Source organism: Scyliorhinus canicula, chromosome 7 (assembly GCF_902713615.1).
Source record: "Scyliorhinus canicula chromosome 7, sScyCan1.1, whole genome shotgun sequence".
NCBI lineage: Eukaryota > Metazoa > Chordata > Chondrichthyes > Carcharhiniformes > Scyliorhinidae > Scyliorhinus > Scyliorhinus canicula.
Genome location: NC_052152.1, coordinates 189,591,504 through 189,611,754, shown reverse-complemented (window position 1 = coordinate 189,611,754; position 20,251 = coordinate 189,591,504). Strand labels below are relative to the sequence as shown.

At 49.3% G+C, this 20,251-nt stretch overlaps 1 protein-coding gene across 2 annotated transcripts in view; it reads right to left on the bottom strand.

Annotated features, from left to right (window-relative positions):
* Positions 1-20,251, bottom strand: part of lama5 (laminin, alpha 5) — a 324,952-nt gene that overhangs the window by 214,403 nt on the left and 90,298 nt on the right. For both annotated transcript variants that reach the window (XM_038803518.1, XM_038803519.1), the window contains exon 3: positions 13,759-13,876. In XM_038803518.1, coding sequence (XP_038659446.1) covers positions 13,759-13,876 — 118 coding nt within the window. The remainder of the gene's footprint in view (positions 1-13,758; positions 13,877-20,251) is intronic.

Below are 20,251 nucleotides of genomic sequence, written 5' to 3'. Positions count from 1 at the left end.
AGCAACAGCCCATTGAAACTCAGTTTCCACAGCTGCCATAGTGACCAGAAGCTTACACGGCAGCAGATGCAACATTCACTAAGTCTTCAGCTGCCAAGATGAGGCTTTCAATGCGACACTTTACGCAACAACTAAACAAGGCAGCCAGTTATCCAAGTACAAGACCTGAAGTTTAAATGTGTAATTTGGGCAGTTGGTTGATGGCAAGTCTTGGTGTGAGGCCCACCCCAACGAGAAAAGACTGATAGTAAAAGCATTCTAAGCTGCTTCTCATCAAAACATTCCAGACTCAAGACCCTCTCACAGCTGTCTGTCAGACCTCTGGTGGCACATTAATAAAGGCCTACTTGAAATCACGGCAAGTGTACTCCTCGATTATAGTGGAAAGTACTCGAGAAGTTTAAATCTAAAAACTCACCTTAAGAAAAAACACTTTTGTTTAGTCTTACAGGTGTTCAGACAAGTAATCATTTTTTTGGGTATGAAAGTAGACAGTGCATGCATGCCACTTGATTATTTGAACATAGATATATGCTTGTTGAACTTGTGACCCTGTAGCTGAGTTGGGATAGGTTGCCACACCTTCTTCACAGAGGATAATGTTTAATTAACCACTATCTCTACTGGTGCCACACTTTTCTCTGGAATCCTCAGCTCCTGGCTAAACTAACCTTCCATTATGACAGATTTATCTAGTATTTAGTTTCACCTATTTTGATCTTGCAGAAACTTGTACATCAAAATAATGTACTTGTATCTGCCATAGACAGATAGAGGGCACGATTCCCCGAAATGGAGACAGAGTGTTCCCGCCGTCGTGAACGCTGTCGCCTTCACGACGGTGCGAAACGGGAGTGGGCACTACCGATTCTGGCCCCCACAGGGGGCCACTCCAGCCTCCCTTCCCAGTGCCAACTGGGCGCCGCGCCAACCCGCAAATGCGCGGGGAACACACCGGCCCTGAGGCAACATGGCGTGGGGGTTCAGGGGCCGGCCGCGTAATAAAATAGGGCCGGGGCCGGAGATGCCGGACCGCCGATCGGTGGGCCCCAATCGCGGGCCAGACCCTATAGGAGGCCCTCCCCCCGGTGAAGGAGCGCTTTTCCCCGCCCCACAGGTTTCCCCCGACCCTAGGCGCAGAGTTCCCGCCGGCTGCGAGCAGATGTGAACGGTGCCGGCGGGACTCTGCTGTTTCCGCGCGGCCGGTTGGCCCATCAAGGCTGGAGAATCGGCGGCCTGCCCGCGGATAGTGGCCCGCGACCGGCGCCGCGCCAAACGCACCGGCGCAAATGCCGCCAATTCTCTGCTCCTCAGAGAATCGGCTGCGGCGTCGGACCGGCGCCACGGGAAACAATGGCGTGAACGACGATTCTCCCATACGGCGCGGGGGAATCGCGCCCAAAATGTTTGCAGTAGATAAGGTAGCCATTCATCCTATACGTGTGTGTGTGTGTCTTGGTTCTACGCAAGAGCTATTCAACTAGACCCAGTCCCCTGCCTTTTTCCGGTTACCTTGAAAGTCTTTTCTCTTCAGATGGCAATCCAATTCCCTTTTCGGAAGCCATGATTGTATCTGTCTCCACCACATTCTCAGTCAACACATTCCACATCCAAACCACTGTGAAAAAATGTCTCCCTCATGTTGCCATTGAAACTTTGGTCAATCTTAAATCGGTGTCCTCTGGTCCTCGATCCTTCCACCAATGGGAGGTTTCTCCCCATCAACTCTATCCAGATCCTTCATGATTACAAGGACTTCCAGAAAATCTCTTTTCAACTTTTTATTCTTTAAGGAGAGCAGCCTCAACCTCTCCAGTCATGTAACTGAAGTCCCTCAGTTCTGGATCCATTATCAAAAATCCTTTCTGCACCATCCCCAATGCCCTTCCACCCTGATATTATGTAAGAAACGTAACTTCTCTAACCTTGCTCTCTCAATTTCTGATTTTGCGGAGATGAAGAAATTACACATTTCCTACTGAAACTTTTGTTGCCCAAAGAAAGGTGCTAGGCAACCTTCTTGAACTGCTGCAGGCCATGTGATGTGGCCCTGCAGATGCGTAAAGGACAAGCTAGAATAGGCTTTCTTGCCTAAAGGACATAAAATGCTTGGGGTATTATGACAATTCAACAGTTCTCTGGTCACTCTTCAGTTCCAGATTTTTTCAACTGAATTCAAATTGCCTAATGTCACAGGACTTTGCTCACAAACTTTCCCCCACTCAGAGAATCGCTGCTCGCCATTTTTCACGGCGACCGGAGATTCCCCGGCCCGGGTGGGCCGAGCGGCCTGACGATCCCGACCGGTTCACGCCGGCGGCAACCACACCTTGTCGCTCCCGGTGTGAACATCGCGCGACTGGTAAGTGTGGAGCCTGTGGGGGGCGGAGAGAGGATCGAGCACCACGGGCGTGCTCATCAGATGTCTGGCCCGCGATCGGTGCCCACCGATCGTCGGGCCGGCGTCTCTAAGAGACGCACTCTTTTCCGTCCGCCGCCCCGCAAGATCAAGCCACCATGTCTTGCGGGGCAGCGGAGGGGAAGACGGCAACCGCGCACGAGCGGGTTGGAGCCGGCCAACCTGCGCATGCGCGGCTGATGTCACGTAGGTGCCGCCGGCCGCGTCATTCTCGGAGCGCCGCTTTGACGCAAGCGTCAAGGCCCAGCACCCATGATTTGCGCACCGCCGCTCCTAGCCCCACTCCGGGTTTCACTCTGGCGTCGGCCGTTTCTCTCCGTTTCGGAGAATAGCGCCCACTATCTCTGGCAAATAATGGCCGGAATTCTCCACTCCCGCGATGAATCGGGAAGGCCGTCGTGAACTCAGCCGAGTTTCACGACGGCATCGGAGGCCGCTCCTTGCACCCTATTCACACCCCCCCCCCCCCAGGGGGCTAGGAGCGGCGCTCCATAAATCTCGGCCACCGGGCCTTGACGCTTGCGTCAATGCGTCGCGCCGAGAATGACGCAACGGCGGCGCTTAAGAGACGTCAGCCGCGCATGCGCAGGTTGGCTGGCTCCAATCCGCGCATGTACAGCTGATGTCACGACGGCTGATGGCTCCAACCCGCACATGGCGGTTGCCGTCTTCCCCTCTGCTGCCCCGCAAGCCGTGGCGGCTTGATCTTACGGGGCGGCGGAGGGGAAAGAGTGCGTCCCTTTGAGACGCTGGCCCGACGATCAGTGGGCACCGATCGCGGGCCAGTCCCCTCCCGAACACGGCCGTGGTGCTCACTCCCCTCTCCGCCCCCCACAAGCCACAAACGAGCATCTGGGGCCCATGTTCACGACGGCAGCGACCAGGTGTGGTTGCCGCCGTCGTGAACCGGTCGGGAACGGCAGACCGCTCCGCCCATCGAATCGCTGGTCGCCGTGAAAAACGACGACCGGCGATTCGGCGAGCGGGGGGGCAGGGCGGTGTGTCGTGAGTCGCTCGGCCCTCCCGCAATTCTCCCACCTAGCGTGGGGAGCGGAGAATCGCGCCCAATGTTTTGTTTGTAGAAGTCTTGATTGGTTTCATTAAAATTAACTTCTTTCATTAACAATACATTAAAACGCTAATTATTAGGCAGATCTCCTGCAGAAGAAATGATCACTGTTTTGACCAGAGGTTCAATGAATCAATTCTTCACCAAAAAGTAAAGAGAGGGTAGAATTTAAACATACCTCTCTCTCTATATGGGTGAAAGAAGGACTGGCTGCAGTGTAGTTTGGCTTTATAAATCTGGCCCTGGCCAATTCGGCATTGGTGACTTGTGGCATGAAGGTAGGTTCACATCAACGATACAATGAGGTGCAAAATGAAATAGTGAACAGGACATTTTATTCAGTCACATCTTTTTTGTGGGACTGTACAGTGTATTGCTGTACAATTGGCTTAATCTCGCTCGATTGTGCAGTAGTCTCTTTTCAAGAGGGATATGTGTGAGACCATAGATTCTCAAGAGCCTAACGAGGATCTTGACCCTGGGTAACATTACTGAATAACTAGATATTTCTCCAGATGACAGTGGACATGGGGTCCACATCAGAAAGTGACCAGTGATACAGAACCGGAGGCAACATCTAGTGTAGACCTTAAACTGTGCAGCAGGCACCATCTGAGCCCTGGCTTCATTTGCATCACAGATTCATAGAAAGTTAAACTGAAAGAAAGGCCATTCAGTCTATTATACTTGTGCTGATGTAATCCCATTTCCTGCTCTTTTCTTAAACCACTTAACAATTTTCTTCTGAGTAATTACCTCATTTCCCCTGAGTGTCAATAGGTACTTGTGGCAAGGGGATTTCCCAATTTATTAGCTTTGTCTGTGGCACGATGTAACATAGCATCAACTGCATGAATAAAATTAAAACGGTCAATGTTAAATGTTCAAAGATAAGTTCAAGCGATGCTGAAAATACTTTGCAGATAATCAGCGTTTGAAAGGGGAATGTCTGTCTTTCAAAAGCTCAACATTTTCCGTTTTTCTTTCAGATTCAGACATATCTTCAGTAATTGGGAGAAAAATTAGAAGTTCCAATTCTCCTTTAATGAGATTCCTGTTAATTAAATAAATCTGGAATAAAAAGCTAGTTGGTGTCAGGAATGGTGAGCAGGGAACTACAAGATTGGCAACCCATCGGGTTCAAATGCGCTTTAGGAAATGCCACCCTTGCCAGGTTTGACCCCAGTGCGACTCCAGACCCACAGCAATGTGGCTGACTCTTAGCTATCCTCTGAAATGGCTGAGTAAGCCATTCGGTTGCCTAGGGATGGGCAATAAATAGTGACCTTTGCTGGTGGCATTCACATGCCGTGAATGGACTTTTTCCAAAAGGCTGTGTAAATCCTCAAATTTCTCCTTTGTTTTTTGTAAATCTTGATGGTCTTCTTGGTAACAATCCACTTCCTTCAAATCCAATTGTGTATAACTGCTTCAGGCTAGCCTTTATACCTGGAGGCATGGGACGGCATGGTGGCGCAGTGGTTAGCACTGCTGCCTCACGGCGCCAAGGACTCGGGTACGACCACGGCCCCGGGCCACTGACCGTGTGGAGTTTGCACATTCTCCCCGTGTCTGCATGGGTCTTAACCCCACAACCCAAAGATATGCAGGGTAGGTGGATTGCCCTTAATTTTAAAAAGTACCAGGAGGCAAAGTGGCGCTGGGCCCTTGCAAAGAACATGCCACTATAGCGATATTAGAATAAAGAGTAAAATAAAAAGCAAGTAATTAGCATCAGTCATGTGCAGATTAAAAGTTCCGTTCCAACATGGATTGCAACGACATAAAACGCATTCAAAAGAGAATGCGATTGTTAGTGGTTTTGCTGCACAAAGTAAGGCATTCCCACCCTGCGCACCCCCCCATCCCCTCCCCCACCCCCCGCACCCTATTACTTCTGATCCGTTTCACAGGAATGTATGCAGCGGAGGTGAAAATAACATGTTCAAATCTCACTAGCTGCAGTGATTGAAAATCCAGAACCCAGTCACCTCCCTCCCCCGGGGCTCTGAGGGGTGGGGGCTTAAAGAAACAACAAATGTATCTCAGAAAATGAGAAAAACAACTTAAAGCGTAATTTCCTACCATATTAAAAGCTTTTGTTTTTGATACAGGAAATATTTGTCGCCTCGCATAATGCAGTTAACCTTTGCACATGCGAGAGTTTTACAAAGTGATTGAAGGTTTAGGAGCATATAACTGGTAAAAAAAAATTTTTTTTTAATTAATGCTGCTTATTTTCCCCAATTTATTTCACAACAAGGCACACTGACACGATTACCTGCAGCCCACAGAGCTGAAATTAGTTATATAAACCCTAGTGCAGCTAATACTTGATTGAGCAGATTGGAAATGTGATATTCCATCTGTGAATTTAGAGGCAGCAAGCACTGCTATAAACAAGGCCCTAGTGAGACATAAAGGCCCGTTTCAAACCGTTTGTTAGGTATACTTTTGAGTGAGAACTTTTCTGTTCAGACAAACTAAAGTTGTATGTATAATAGTTTAACATTGCTTCAGCAACATAAAATGACAGTATAACTATGTCTGGCAACAGGTGGGAACCTCATTGATGTATTTAAATTTAAAGTCCCACATAGACGCTTGATGTTCAAATAGAGCCAGTCAGCGGTAAGGTTTGCATAAATGATTTGTGTCTCACTAAAGACTCTGGGTGGGATTCTCTCAGCCCACGCCAGTTCGGAGAATCGCAGGGCCGGGCGCGATTCGCGCGACACCGTCTCGACGCCGGTCTGCCAAATCTCCACCCGGGATAGGCCGAGTGGCCGCCAAGAAAGCCCGAGTCTCGCCGGCGCCGTTCACATGTGGTCTTACCCAGCGGGACCTCGGCGTCCATCCTGTCGGGGGCGTTCTGGTGTTGGGAGGAAGGGGGGGGCTCCACCGTGGCCTGGCCCACGTTCGGGGCCTACCAATCGGTGGGCCGGCCTCTCCTGGTGGGGGCCTCTTTTACTTCACGCCGGCCCCTGTAGCCCTACACCATGTTGCGTCGGGGCCAGCGCGGAGAAGGAAGCCACCACGCACGCGCAAGTTTGCGGCGGTCGCAGCGTGCATGCGCAGACACGGTATTGGCAGCTGGAACGGTGTGAGTCGCTCCAGTGCCATACCAGCCCCCTGTAGGGCAGAGGATCGCTACACTTAGTGGTCCGATGACACCGTCGTTAAACTCTCCGGTTTTTACGATGGCATCAACACTCTGCCGTTGATCCCTCCCCTTGGTGGAGGGATCAACGACCAGTCGGGCATAGATTTATGGTAAGGGGCAGAAAGTTTAGAGGGGATATAAGGAAAAAAATCTTTCACCCAGAGAGTGGTGGAAGTCTGGACTCACGACCTGAAAGGGTAGGGGAGACAGAGGCCCACTTAACATTTAAGGAGTATTTAGATGTGCACTTGTGATGCCAAGGCATACAAGGCCATGGCCAAGTGCTGGAAAATGGGATTAGAATAGGTGGTTGTTATTAACCGGTGCAAACACGATGGGCCGAAGGGCCTTTTCTGTGCTGTAGACCTCTATGACATCTACTCTTCTGGCTTCTTGGATTTGTCCGTCATTTATACTGTTGTCCATCAGTGAGAAACGCCTACAAAACCTTGATATATAAATATAACCTTCTCTCTAAGCTTCCCCATTCTTTATTATCACATTTAGTGGGTAATGTGGAGACGAATGGGGAATCTAGGTGGTGCTACCTTGATATTAGTTCCGATATGGGGAAGAGAAAACCCATAGAAAGGTTTATTAACTCAGGGACAGGGGTCCTTCAGTAATGCCAGGCCATTACTTCACATATTCCATCTGTTTCAGTTGCCCGCTTGGGACACCGAACAAAAATAAATTGGCCGCATCCATTTAATATTGGGACTAATTCCTGTACAGATTGGGCTGGGCCACCTCAATTTTCTATGCTATGTAACTATTTTATTCTGGAGAAATAGGCACAATGAGCACGATTCTCCCAACGGGCGACTAATCTCCACCCGGGATAGGCCGAGTGGCCGCCAAGAAAGCCCGAGTCTCGCCGGCGCCGTTCACATGTGGTCTTACCCAGCGGGACCTCGGCGTCCATCCTGTCGGGGGCGTTCTGGTGTTGGGAGGAAGGGGGGGGCTCCACCGTGGCCTGGCCCACGTTCGGGGCCTACCAATCGGTGGGCCGGCCTCTCCTGGTGGGGGCCTCTTTTACTTCACGCCGGCCCCTGTAGCCCTACACCATGTTGCGTCGGGGCCAGCGCGGAGAAGGAAGCCACCACGCACGCGCAAGTTTGCGGCGGTCGCAGCGTGCATGCGCAGACACGGTATTGGCAGCTGGAACGGTGTGAGTCGCTCCAGTGCCATACCGGCCCCCTGTAGGGCAGAGGATCGCTACACTTAGTGGTCCGATGACACCGTCGTTAAACTCTCCGGTTTTTACGATGGCATCAACACTCTGCCGTCCGAAGGGAGAATCCCTCCCTTTGATCCTGCCAAAAAAAATGCTGAGATGAAAATCAGTGCCATGCAGAAGAAGGTATATGATGCATTAAGGTCAACTGGATGCCAATCTGTGAAACCATACATGATGTCCAACAAACGAGCAAAGACCATGACATTAGCCTAGTCGGGAATAATATAGCGATTAAAAACCTTGTACATTTCACTTCTACCTGCTGCTTTCATTTGTTTCAGCATATATCTGCAATCCAGCATAGGCTGGAACTGTATAAAACATTGGTTCAGACACAGCTAGAGTATTATGAGCAGTTCCGGAATCCACATTATTGGAGGGATGTGATTGCACTGGAAGGAGTGCAGAGGAGCTTTAACAGCAGGTTGCCTGGGCTGGAGAGTTTTAGCTATGAAGAGAGATTGGATAGACTGGGGTTGTTTTCCTTGGAGCAGAAGAGACTGAGGGGGGACATGACTGAGGTATATAAAATTATGAGGGAAATAGATAAGAGTAGGCAGGATAAAATGTTTCCCCTTGGTGGAGGGATCAACGACCAGTCGGGCATAGATTTATGGTAAGGGGCAGAAAGTTTAGAGGGGATATAAGGAAAAAATCTTTCACCCAGAGAGTGGTGGAAGTCTGGACTCACGACCTGAAAGGGTAGGGGAGACAGAGGCCCACTTAACATTTAAGGAGTATTTAGATGTGCACTTGTGATGCCAAGGCATACAAGGCCATGGCCAAGTGCTGGAAAATGGGATTAGAATAGGTGGTTGTTATTAACCGGTGCAAACACGATGGGCCGAAGGGCCTTTTCTGTGCTGTAGACCTCTATGACATCTACTCTTCTGGCTTCTTGGATTTGTCCGTCATTTATACTGTTGTCCATCAGTGAGAAACGCCTACAAAACCTTGATATATAAATATAACCTTCTCTCTAAGCTTCCCCATTCTTTATTATCACATTTAGTGGGTAATGTGGAGACGAATGGGGAATCTAGGTGGTGCTACCTTGATATTAGTTCCGATATGGGGAAGAGAAAACCCATAGAAAGGTTTATTAACTCAGGGACAGGGGTCCTTCAGTAATGCCAGGCCATTACTTCACATATTCCATCTGTTTCAGTTGCCCGCTTGGGACACCGAACAAAAATAAATTGGCCGCATCCATTTAATATTGGGACTAATTCCTGTACAGATTGGGCTGGGCCACCTCAATTTTCTATGCTATGTAACTATTTTATTCTGGAGAAATAGGCACAATGAGCACGATTCTCCCAACGGGCGACTAATCTCCACCCGGGATAGGCCGAGTGGCCGCCAAGAAAGCCCGAGTCTCGCCGGCGCCGTTCACATGTGGTCTTACCCAGCGGGACCTCGGCGTCCATCCTGTCGGGGGCGTTCTGGTGTTGGGAGGAAGGGGGGGGCTCCACCGTGGCCTGGCCCACGTTCGGGGCCTACCAATCGGTGGGCCGGCCTCTCCTGGTGGGGGCCTCTTTTACTTCACGCCGGCCCCTGTAGCCCTACACCATGTTGCGTCGGGGCCAGCGCGGAGAAGGAAGCCACCACGCACGCGCAAGTTTGCGGCGGTCGCAGCGTGCATGCGCAGACACGGTATTGGCAGCTGGAACGGTGTGAGTCGCTCCAGTGCCATACCGGCCCCCTGTAGGGCAGAGGATCGCTACACTTAGTGGTCCGATGACACCGTCGTTAAACTCTCCGGTTTTTACGATGGCATCAACACTCTGCCGTCCGAAGGGAGAATCCCTCCCTTTGATCCTGCCAAAAAAAATGCTGAGATGAAAATCAGTGCCATGCAGAAGAAGGTATATGATGCATTAAGGTCAACTGGATGCCAATCTGTGAAACCATACATGATGTCCAACAAACGAGCAAAGACCATGACATTAGCCTAGTCGGGAATAATATAGCGATTAAAAACCTTGTACATTTCACTTCTACCTGCTGCTTTCATTTGTTTCAGCATATATCTGCAATCCAGCATAGGCTGGAACTGTATAAAACATTGGTTCAGACACAGCTAGAGTATTATGAGCAGTTCCGGAATCCACATTATTGGAGGGATGTGATTGCACTGGAAGGAGTGCAGAGGAGCTTTAACAGCAGGTTGCCTGGGCTGGAGAGTTTTAGCTATGAAGAGAGATTGGATAGACTGGGGTTGTTTTCCTTGGAGCAGAAGAGACTGAGGGGGGACATGACTGAGGTATATAAAATTATGAGGGAAATAGATAAGAGTAGGCAGGATAAAATGTTTCCCCTTGGTGGAGGGATCAACGACCAGTCGGGCATAGATTTATGGTAAGGGGCAGAAAGTTTAGAGGGGATATAAGGAAAAAAATCTTTCACCCAGAGAGTGGTGGAAGTCTGGACTCACGACCTGAAAGGGTAGGGGAGACAGAGGCCCACTTAACATTTAAGGAGTATTTAGATGTGCACTTGTGATGCCAAGGCATACAAGGCCATGGCCAAGTGCTGGAAAATGGGATTAGAATAGGTGGTTGTTATTAACCGGTGCAAACACGATGGGCCGAAGGGCCTTTTCTGTGCTGTAGACCTCTATGACATCTACTCTTCTGGCTTCTTGGATTTGTCCGTCATTTATACTGTTGTCCATCAGTGAGAAACGCCTACAAAACCTTGATATATAAATATAACCTTCTCTCTAAGCTTCCCCATTCTTTATTATCACATTTAGTGGGTAATGTGGAGACGAATGGGGAATCTAGGTGGTGCTACCTTGATATTAGTTCCGATATGGGGAAGAGAAAACCCATAGAAAGGTTTATTAACTCAGGGACAGGGGTCCTTCAGTAATGCCAGGCCATTACTTCACATATTCCATCTGTTTCAGTTGCCCGCTTGGGACACCGAACAAAAACAAATTGGCCGCATCCATTTAATATTGGGACTAATTCCTGTACAGATTGGGCTGGGCCACCTCAATTTTCTATGCTATGTAACTATTTTATTCTGGAGAAATAGGCACAATGAGCACGATTCTCCCAACGGGCGACTAATCTCCACCCGGGATAGGCCGAGTGGCCGCCAAGAAAGCCCGAGTCTCGCCGGCGCCGTTCACATGTGGTCTTACCCAGCGGGACCTCGGCGTCCATCCTGTCGGGGGCGTTCTGGTGTTGGGAGGAAGGGGGGGGCTCCACCGTGGCCTGGCCCACGTTCGGGGCCTACCAATCGGTGGGCCGGCCTCTCCTGGTGGGGGCCTCTTTTACTTCACGCCGGCCCCTGTAGCCCTACACCATGTTGCGTCGGGGCCAGCGCGGAGAAGGAAGCCACCACGCACGCGCAAGTTTGCGGCGGTCGCAGCGTGCATGCGCAGACACGGTATTGGCAGCTGGAACGGTGTGAGTCGCTCCAGTGCCATACCAGCCCCCTGTAGGGCAGAGGATCGCTACACTTAGTGGTCCGATGACACCGTCGTTAAACTCTCCGGTTTTTACGATGGCATCAACACTCTGCCGTCCGAAGGGAGAATCCCTCCCTTTGATCCTGCCAAAAAAAATGCTGAGATGAAAATCAGTGCCATGCAGAAGAAGGTATATGATGCATTAAGGTCAACTGGATGCCAATCTGTGAAACCATACATGATGTCCAACAAACGAGCAAAGACCATGACATTAGCCTAGTCGGGAATAATATAGCGATTAAAAACCTTGTACATTTCACTTCTACCTGCTGCTTTCATTTGTTTCAGCATATATCTGCAATCCAGCATAGGCTGGAACTGTATAAAACATTGGTTCAGACACAGCTAGAGTATTATGAGCAGTTCCGGAATCCACATTATTGGAGGGATGTGATTGCACTGGAAGGAGTGCAGAGGAGCTTTAACAGCAGGTTGCCTGGGCTGGAGAGTTTTAGCTATGAAGAGAGATTGGATAGACTGGGGTTGTTTTCCTTGGAGCAGAAGAGACTGAGGGGGGACATGACTGAGGTATATAAAATTATGAGGGAAATAGATAAGAGTAGGCAGGATAAAATGTTTCCCCTTGGTGGAGGGATCAACGACCAGTCGGGCATAGATTTATGGTAAGGGGCAGAAAGTTTAGAGGGGATATAAGGAAAAAAATCTTTCACCCAGAGAGTGGTGGAAGTCTGGACTCACGACCTGAAAGGGTAGGGGAGACAGAGGCCCACTTAACATTTAAGGAGTATTTAGATGTGCACTTGTGATGCCAAGGCATACAAGGCCATGGCCAAGTGCTGGAAAATGGGATTAGAATAGGTGGTTGTTATTAACCGGTGCAAACACGATGGGCCGAAGGGCCTTTTCTGTGCTGTAGACCTCTATGACATCTACTCTTCTGGCTTCTTGGATTTGTCCGTCATTTATACTGTTGTCCATCAGTGAGAAACGCCTACAAAACCTTGATATATAAATATAACCTTCTCTCTAAGCTTCCCCATTCTTTATTATCACATTTAGTGGGTAATGTGGAGACGAATGGGGAATCTAGGTGGTGCTACCTTGATATTAGTTCCGATATGGGGAAGAGAAAACCCATAGAAAGGTTTATTAACTCAGGGACAGGGGTCCTTCAGTAATGCCAGGCCATTACTTCACATATTCCATCTGTTTCAGTTGCCCGCTTGGGACACCGAACAAAAACAAATTGGCCGCATCCATTTAATATTGGGACTAATTCCTGTACAGATTGGGCTGGGCCACCTCAATTTTCTATGCTATGTAACTATTTTATTCTGGAGAAATAGGCACAATGAGCACGATTCTCCCAACGGGCGACTAAGTGCCGACGCCGGAGTAAAAACCAGAGTGTTTCACTCCGGCGTCGGAGGCCGCTCCTCGCCCCCTATTCTCCCACCCCCAGGGGGCTAGGAGCGGCGCCGCGTCAATTTCGCGCGCTGGGCCTTGGCGCCCGCATCAAAGCGACACCGCCTAAATGACGCGGCCGGCGCGCTTAAATGACGGCACCCGCACATGCGCGGTTGCCATCCTCTCTGCGGGCACCCCGCAAGACATGGAGGATTGATCTTGCGGGGCGGCGAAGGAAAAAGAGTGCGTCGGCAGCACGGTGGCCTAGTGGTTAGCACAACCGCCTCACGGCGCTGAGGTCCCAGGTTCGATCCCGGCTCTGGGTCACTGTCCGTGTGGAGTTTGCACATTCTCCCCGTGTCTGCGTGGGTTTCGCCCCCACAACCCAAAAATGTGCAGAGTAGGTGGATTGTCCACGCTAAATTGCCCCTTAATTGGAAAAAATAATTGGGTAATCTAAATTTAAAAAAAAAGAAAAAGAGTGCGTCCTTTAGAGACGCCGGCCTGCCGATCGGTGCTCCTGAGCACCCCCTATCCCCCTGGTGCTCGATCCCCCCCCCCACAGGCTGCACACGCAGCGTTCGTGCACTGTTCACGCCGGCAACCACCAGGTGTGGTTGGCGCCGGCGTTAACCGGTCGGATTGGGCAGGCCGCTCGGCCCATCTGGGTTCTCCGAGCGGCCTGGGGGGGGGGGGGGGGGGGGAGAATCACGTGCGGGTGCCAGGGCGGTGTGGCGGGAATCGCCCGGCACTCCCGCGATTCTCCCACCCGGCGTGGGGGTCGGAGAATCGCGCCCACTGCATAGCAATTTATACCCCAAAGCACATTATATAAAACATTCACAAAGTCAATAGATACTAAATAGGGAGGCTGTGTGCAGAGTCATCAGGGAGTAGAACATCGACCTTAAGCGTGCATAGTTTGTTAGAGTGTGTGCAGATGCAACTTCTGAAAGATTCTTTGGACTGACTGTTTGCAACAGGTCTACTCAAACTATGCAACCGATATACTTACAGGCAAAATACTGCCACGGGAAGTAGGTTTCTCCAAAGTCTGTAGATCGCTCAAGGACCCAAAGATCTGGCCGTGGGGAATTTGCAAACTTGATGAGCACATAAGCCACATGGAAGAGCTGTGAAAGATAAGATAATTTATTAATATTTATAGAATACATTCGGCATTGTCAAAAAGCTGTCTGTGTCATAATTATGCTGTTACGATATTTCTATAAGTTGATCAAGATAACGGATTATCTTGTGAACACACACCCTGGTTCCCCCACTGGACTCAGTTTCCTGGGGTTTCTCATTTCCAGTCTCCTGGGCCCAGATACCCAGAATCCATTGAGGCATGTGCTAGCCAACCTAAAAATGTAAACAAGCCAGAAACTCCGAATTCTGATACATGATGGAAAACTCCGAAACGTAATTGGGAGAAACCTCAACTTTCTCAAAAGAGAAGAAAATAGGGCAGGGGTTAAAACGGACAGATGATTCGTTCTGCCAGATTACAATACAGTTGTCAAAGGTGAAACTACCTCCATCATCTCTTACTTAAAGAGGCAGTGAAACACTGACATTAATGCTCTGCACATTAGCTACAGAACATTAGCCACAGAATATACATAACCCCATGTGATCCAAGTGATCCTTTACGCTGCTTCACATTTCCCAAAGACACTCTGCGTGGCACAGTTCCACTGCACTAATAGACCTTCTGCAACCTGCCTAAATGGCCTTGTGTCAGCCTAGAGCAGGGGTCTGCAGCAGCCCATTGCTCATGAAAGATTCATCTGTGGCTCCTGACCTTGATTGATCCAACTTGGTATTTTCCTCAGTCTATTTTTATGAAAGTAGTTATCTATGTTTCTAATTTTAAAAAGGCAAAAACTGAAAGCAAACAGGCAAGTTTAAACAGCTAAGCAAGTACATTGGGTGGAATTCTCTGACCTCCCCGTGCTGGGTTTCTGAGTGGTGGGGGCTGGCCCACCTTTGGCCGGCGGTGGGATCTTCTGGTCCTGCCACAGTCAAAGGAATTTCCCATAGGGCAGCACGGTGGTGCAGTGGTTAGCACTGCAGTCTCATGGCGCCATGGTCCCAGGTTCAATACCGGCTCTGGATCACTGTCCATGTGGAGTTTGCACATTCTCCCCGTGTTTGCATGGGTTTCGCCCTCACAACCCAAAGATATGCAAGGTAGGTGGACTGAACTTGCTAAATTGCCCCTTAAATTGGAAAAAATGAATTGGGTACTCTAAATTTTAGAGCTGCACATGTGATTTTGCAACATATTCTCACTCCTTGATCATTACTGCAATACCATTCTCTCTCTGCACAGATTTCATTCTATATTTTGCATTCTGCTGAATTTGAACCTGGATTGCAATCTTCAGTTTCTTAACAATCCATTACTCTGTATGTACTTACTGATAAAACCCAAAGTATGCTGCTGGTCTTTTTTTTTCATTCATACTTACAGCGAATTGAATATTTGAACCCCTAAGTCTCGCTATTCGCCCACACCCATCAGTAAGTAACATGGCATTGGAAGTATTATCCCACTCCATGTGAGTGCAACTTTAACCTAACCCACTGGGCGATATATAACTCTTTGGCTGATATATATGCGGGACCAGGCCAACCAACTTGCTTGTATTTGTGTGGAATGTCACAAACCCCGGAGCTAACACACTGGGAATTTCAGGCTCACAGTCGGTATGGATTGTGCTGGGAATTCCTGGCATTTCTCTCGCCTTCTCTCAACAAAAAGCACGAGTACACAATGGAGGTTGCTCTAGCCAAGCATCCACATTAATAACGCTACTGCTGTGAATGCACCTTGCTGTGTAAGACAGAAACGCCTCAAGATTGAACCATCCAAATATCATCCCAAACAGACCAGACAGTCATCAAATTATCAATCTAATTTCATAAGGGAACGGCAATAGTATTTGATGTACATGGTAGTAGCTTTTATGGGGGCATAATTTTACAGCCCCTCCCGCCAGCAGGACTTTCCAATCCCACCGAAGTCCAAGTCCATGCAGCATTGTTCGGACCCCACTCAGCCACGACGGGGCATAAAATTTTGGCCCAGGAGATTCAGGGGCAAATGGGTGGATTTTCATGCCCTCCTCCATGGCGCATTTATTGGCAGGAGTATTTAATCAGGCAGAAGGGTAATGAGTGAGCTGCCTAACACCTTCCTATCTCCACCCTGATTAAGTCCATGGTAAGAGGTCCTGAGGGCAGCCTTCCCAAACCACCTCCAATTGAGGTCCTTAAGATGGCAATTAATTCTCACTTAAGGGCCTCACCCTGCCATGATTGGTATTAACCCTCATCCCTGACATGAGGGGAGCACTGGAAGCAAATCTATGTTGGATTGCTTGCAGGCTCTGAGAGAAATCACTATTCAAAGAGGCTCATGATCGAGAGACCTGCCATCAGGGAAGTGGGGTTCACTCTGAAAGCCCTTTCTGCCACTCCTTACCTCATCCCAACCCTGTGTCGCGATCGCTCACCTGTGGCCTGGGATGAAGTGAGGCCTCAGGTGAATGTCATACCAGCAGCAGCCACTGCCTCCCTGGTGGCGCTGCCATTCAATAGAATTACGGGTTTCTGATTGGCTGGCAGCTCTCAGCCGGTGGGATATCTGCCCCCAGGGTCCTTGATCCTGGGTAAGGCCTGCTGCTGCTGTCCAGTTACTGCCTGAGTGGCACTTAATGCAGCAATCCTTCCCAAAAGGGATGACACGGGGCTCGCACCTGCACTCCAGTCGGTGGGCGAGGCCCCAGTTGCCTCTATTTAATACTGAACAAAGTAATTTTGAAGTGCAACCACTGTTTTAATGGAGGAAATATGGGGCGGGATTCTCCCCTACCAGGCAGGGCGGGGGGGTCCCTGCATAGCGGAGTGGCGCCAACCACTCCGGCGTCGGGCCTCCCCAAAGGTGCGGAATTCTCCCCACCTTTGGGGGCCAAGCCCTCACATTGAGGGGCTAGGCCTGCGCCGGAGTGGTTGGCACCACGCCGATGGCGCCAAAACCGGCACCAGCGGGCTTTGACGCCGGCCGCCTGGCGCCGGGGCTGGCCGAAAAGCCTTCGCCGGTTCGCGCATGCGCCGGTGGTGACGTCCGCGGCAGCTGCTGCTGATGTCACCACTGGCGCATGCGCGCTGGGAGATTCTCTTCCGTGTCCGCAAGGTGGAGGCCGTAGCGGTGGCGGAAGGGAAAAAGTGCCCCCACGGCACTGGCCCGCCCGCCGATCAGCGGGTCCGCTCGCGCCGCCGATCCCGCCGCCACCAGAGGTGGTTCATACCTCGGCGGCGGGAGAGGCCTCCCAGCAGCAGGATTTCCACCCATCGCGGGCCGGAGAATCGCCGCAGTGGGCTCGCCGCTCGGTGCGGCGCGTTTCCCGCCCCCGCCAATTCCCGGGTGGCGGAGAATTTCTGCCACGGCGGGGGCAGGATTTTTGGCGGCCCCGGGCGATTCTCCAACCCTGCTGGGGGTCGGAGAATTTCGCCCCTGGTGACCAATTTATGCACAGCAAGCTCCCACAAACATCCGTGTCATAAAGACCAAATGTTTCTGTTTGTTTTCCAAACTGAAGGTGATTATAGGATAAATATTGGCCAGGATATCATATTGGGGAAAAATACATGGAAAGGAGCATAAGAGGAGAGAACAGAATGGATCACTTGTTGCTCCCTCTAACTCTTGTAGTGGCTACAACTTTCTACTTAGTTATTTTGGGAGGCATACTGGTCATGGTGAATCTGCCTATCTTGCACATCTTTGGACTGTGGGAGGAAGCCGGAGCACCCAGATGAAACCCGCACAGACATGGGGAAAATGTGCAAACTCCACACAGACAGTGTCCGAAGGGCGGAATTGAATCCAGGCCCTTGGCTCTGTGAGGCAGCAGTGCTAACCACTGTGCCACCATGCCACCCATAAGGAAGGAGGGCAGGAGACAGTGGTGGTTTGAGGGGTGTGGTGCAATTGGCTAAATGCTTTTGGAGGTAGCAGTGGGGCCAGTAGGTGCCCACTGTGAATTAGACATGCCCTCGCCATTTACTGTTGATGATACTTTGTGTGGCAAGTTAGCAATGGGAGATGGGAATGACATGGTGCCCTCTACTTGGCAGATGGGATCTGTGAGAACAAGCAGCTGTGTAACTTCTTAGCCATCAGACTGTAGGATTGTGTGCAATTCGTAACGCACTGTGAAGCAGGTACGTAGATTTGAAGTGACTTTTCTTTCTGTGGTGAGTTTCTTTGTATCTATCCACTGCAGTCCAGGAGCTTAATTGAATGTGGAGCCAAACGGAAACATACAATTTTCATGAAGCCAACAGTGGAGGGACATATCACTGACAGCAACTTCTCGATTTCTGCACATCAAGACTTGGCCCTTACCTTAATTAATTTGTTGTGTTTTTCCAAAAATAACAGAGAGCATCATTATCATTGTTATTATTCTGACAGCAATTTGGGCCAAAATTCAAATGCAAATCGGCGAATAGAGCAAATTCCTATTCTCCTTTCAACATTTGGAAGAAGAAATTTTGAAGTCTGTGCACGTGGAAATCCTGGATATATGAATGTATTGTGTGATTAACCACATGCCTGATTTGCACTAGCTCCCGTCCATTCATAGTCAGCAGGTACAAGGAGCAGCAATACTTTACCAGCTCAACTCTCCCAGTGCTGAGTGTAGTTCAGGAATTCGGGTGCAGGAGGTCAGAGCCACATTGTGGGGCCTCCCTGCCCATTCATCCATTTGTCTTAATAACTGGAAAATTTATGCATGTTGCAAGTTAAGAAAGCTGACCTCTGCATCTAAACGGCCAAACTTGGGCTACTGTGCACTAAATCATACCTTGCACCCAACCCCAATTTCCACATCACTACACAATCAATAACATTTTGTTGCACCTTTGGGATTGGTACACTGCATAACCTCTTCTATTTGTGGGCCTGAAACAAATGCCACCTTCCTGGAATCCTTTATAAATATTTTTACATTTTCAGAGCCTCCAGCTCCTGGGGCAGCACTGTAGCACAAGTGGATAGCACTGTGGCTTCACAGTGCTAGGGTCTCAGGTTCGATTCCCTGCTGGGTTACTGTCTGTGTGGAGTCTGCACATTCTCCCCGTGTCTGCGTGGGTTTCTTCCGGGTGCTCCAGTTTCCTCTCACAGTCCAAAGACGTGCAGGTTAGGTGGATTGGCCATGATAAATTGTCCTTAGTGACCAAAAGGGTTAGGAGGGGTTATTGGGTTACGGGGATAAGGTGGAAGTGAGGGCTTAAGTGGGTCGGTGCAGACTCGATGGGCCGAATGACCTCCTTCTGCACTGTATGTTCTATATTCCCTACATCACAACTCTGAACTGATTTTCAGAGCAGTGTTTGTGACTTCAAGGGAGGTCAAACGGTACTACCATTACATGCATTGATTATTTACAATTAGAATTGGATTAGATATGGCAATGGACACAGCCAGTCACCAGACCATTTCCCAGATCTGATCACAGAAGGTCAAAAATCTACTGCCCACACAGATCTTCTGGAATCCTAGTTTGAACCTACGCACAAGGAGGCATCCACAGAATTCCACTCGTCCCTTGGTTTATTATCAGTAGAGGCCAGAGGGAAGGGGAGAAGAAAATCGTAAGTTATACGAAGGGCCTGGCTTTTGCAATAATCAACAGTAAGGCTATCAGCACTCATCACTATTATGGAGTAAATCAGACACCGTAGTTCTGGTGATTGCACATGGCAGCAAAACACAGAAATCCAGAAGTTGCTATCTGGGTTCCCCTGCTTTTCTAAAGTTTCTCTACGTCGGTACACTACTGATAAGATTTTGCATTGAAACCCACTCCCAAAGGTGAGAATTAATGGTACTTATTCACATTATACCAACTAAACATGCCAGAAAAGGTTAGGCTTGTTCCTTCAGGTGCGAAGGCTGTTCTTAGGCTTTTCATGGATTCTGCCTGGAACATTTGTTTTTCAGTGAAATATCATTATGAATTCTTGACTGACTTCCAAATTCACTAATAGATTCTGCTCAACAGGGGCTGTTGACACAGCTGTCAAGGGAAATGTGTGCTGGTTTGTTTTGACAGATTTATGAACTTTCAAGAGGATAATCGAAATTTAAAGCTGATTTCAAGTCATGTTTATTTTGACAAATTTATAATCTGTTAGGAAGCTAACAGCTTTTTAAGTGGGTATTCAAGGGACGTTTGGCTTGTTCTGACGTATTTTAGTTTTTCAAACAATTCCCCGTTATTACATATATTCTATTTATAAATATATATAATATATATATAAATATATATAAATATTCTATTTATAGTGCATATGGGTGAGTGCGTTGAGGGAGGTTGGAGTTGAGATAGGGGAGGAGGTGGTGTGGCGTGAGGGTAGGTGTGAGGAGGAGCCTTAGGGAACCTCACCCTGATCTGGCCCAAGGGATTTGCGAATGAAGGTGCAACTTC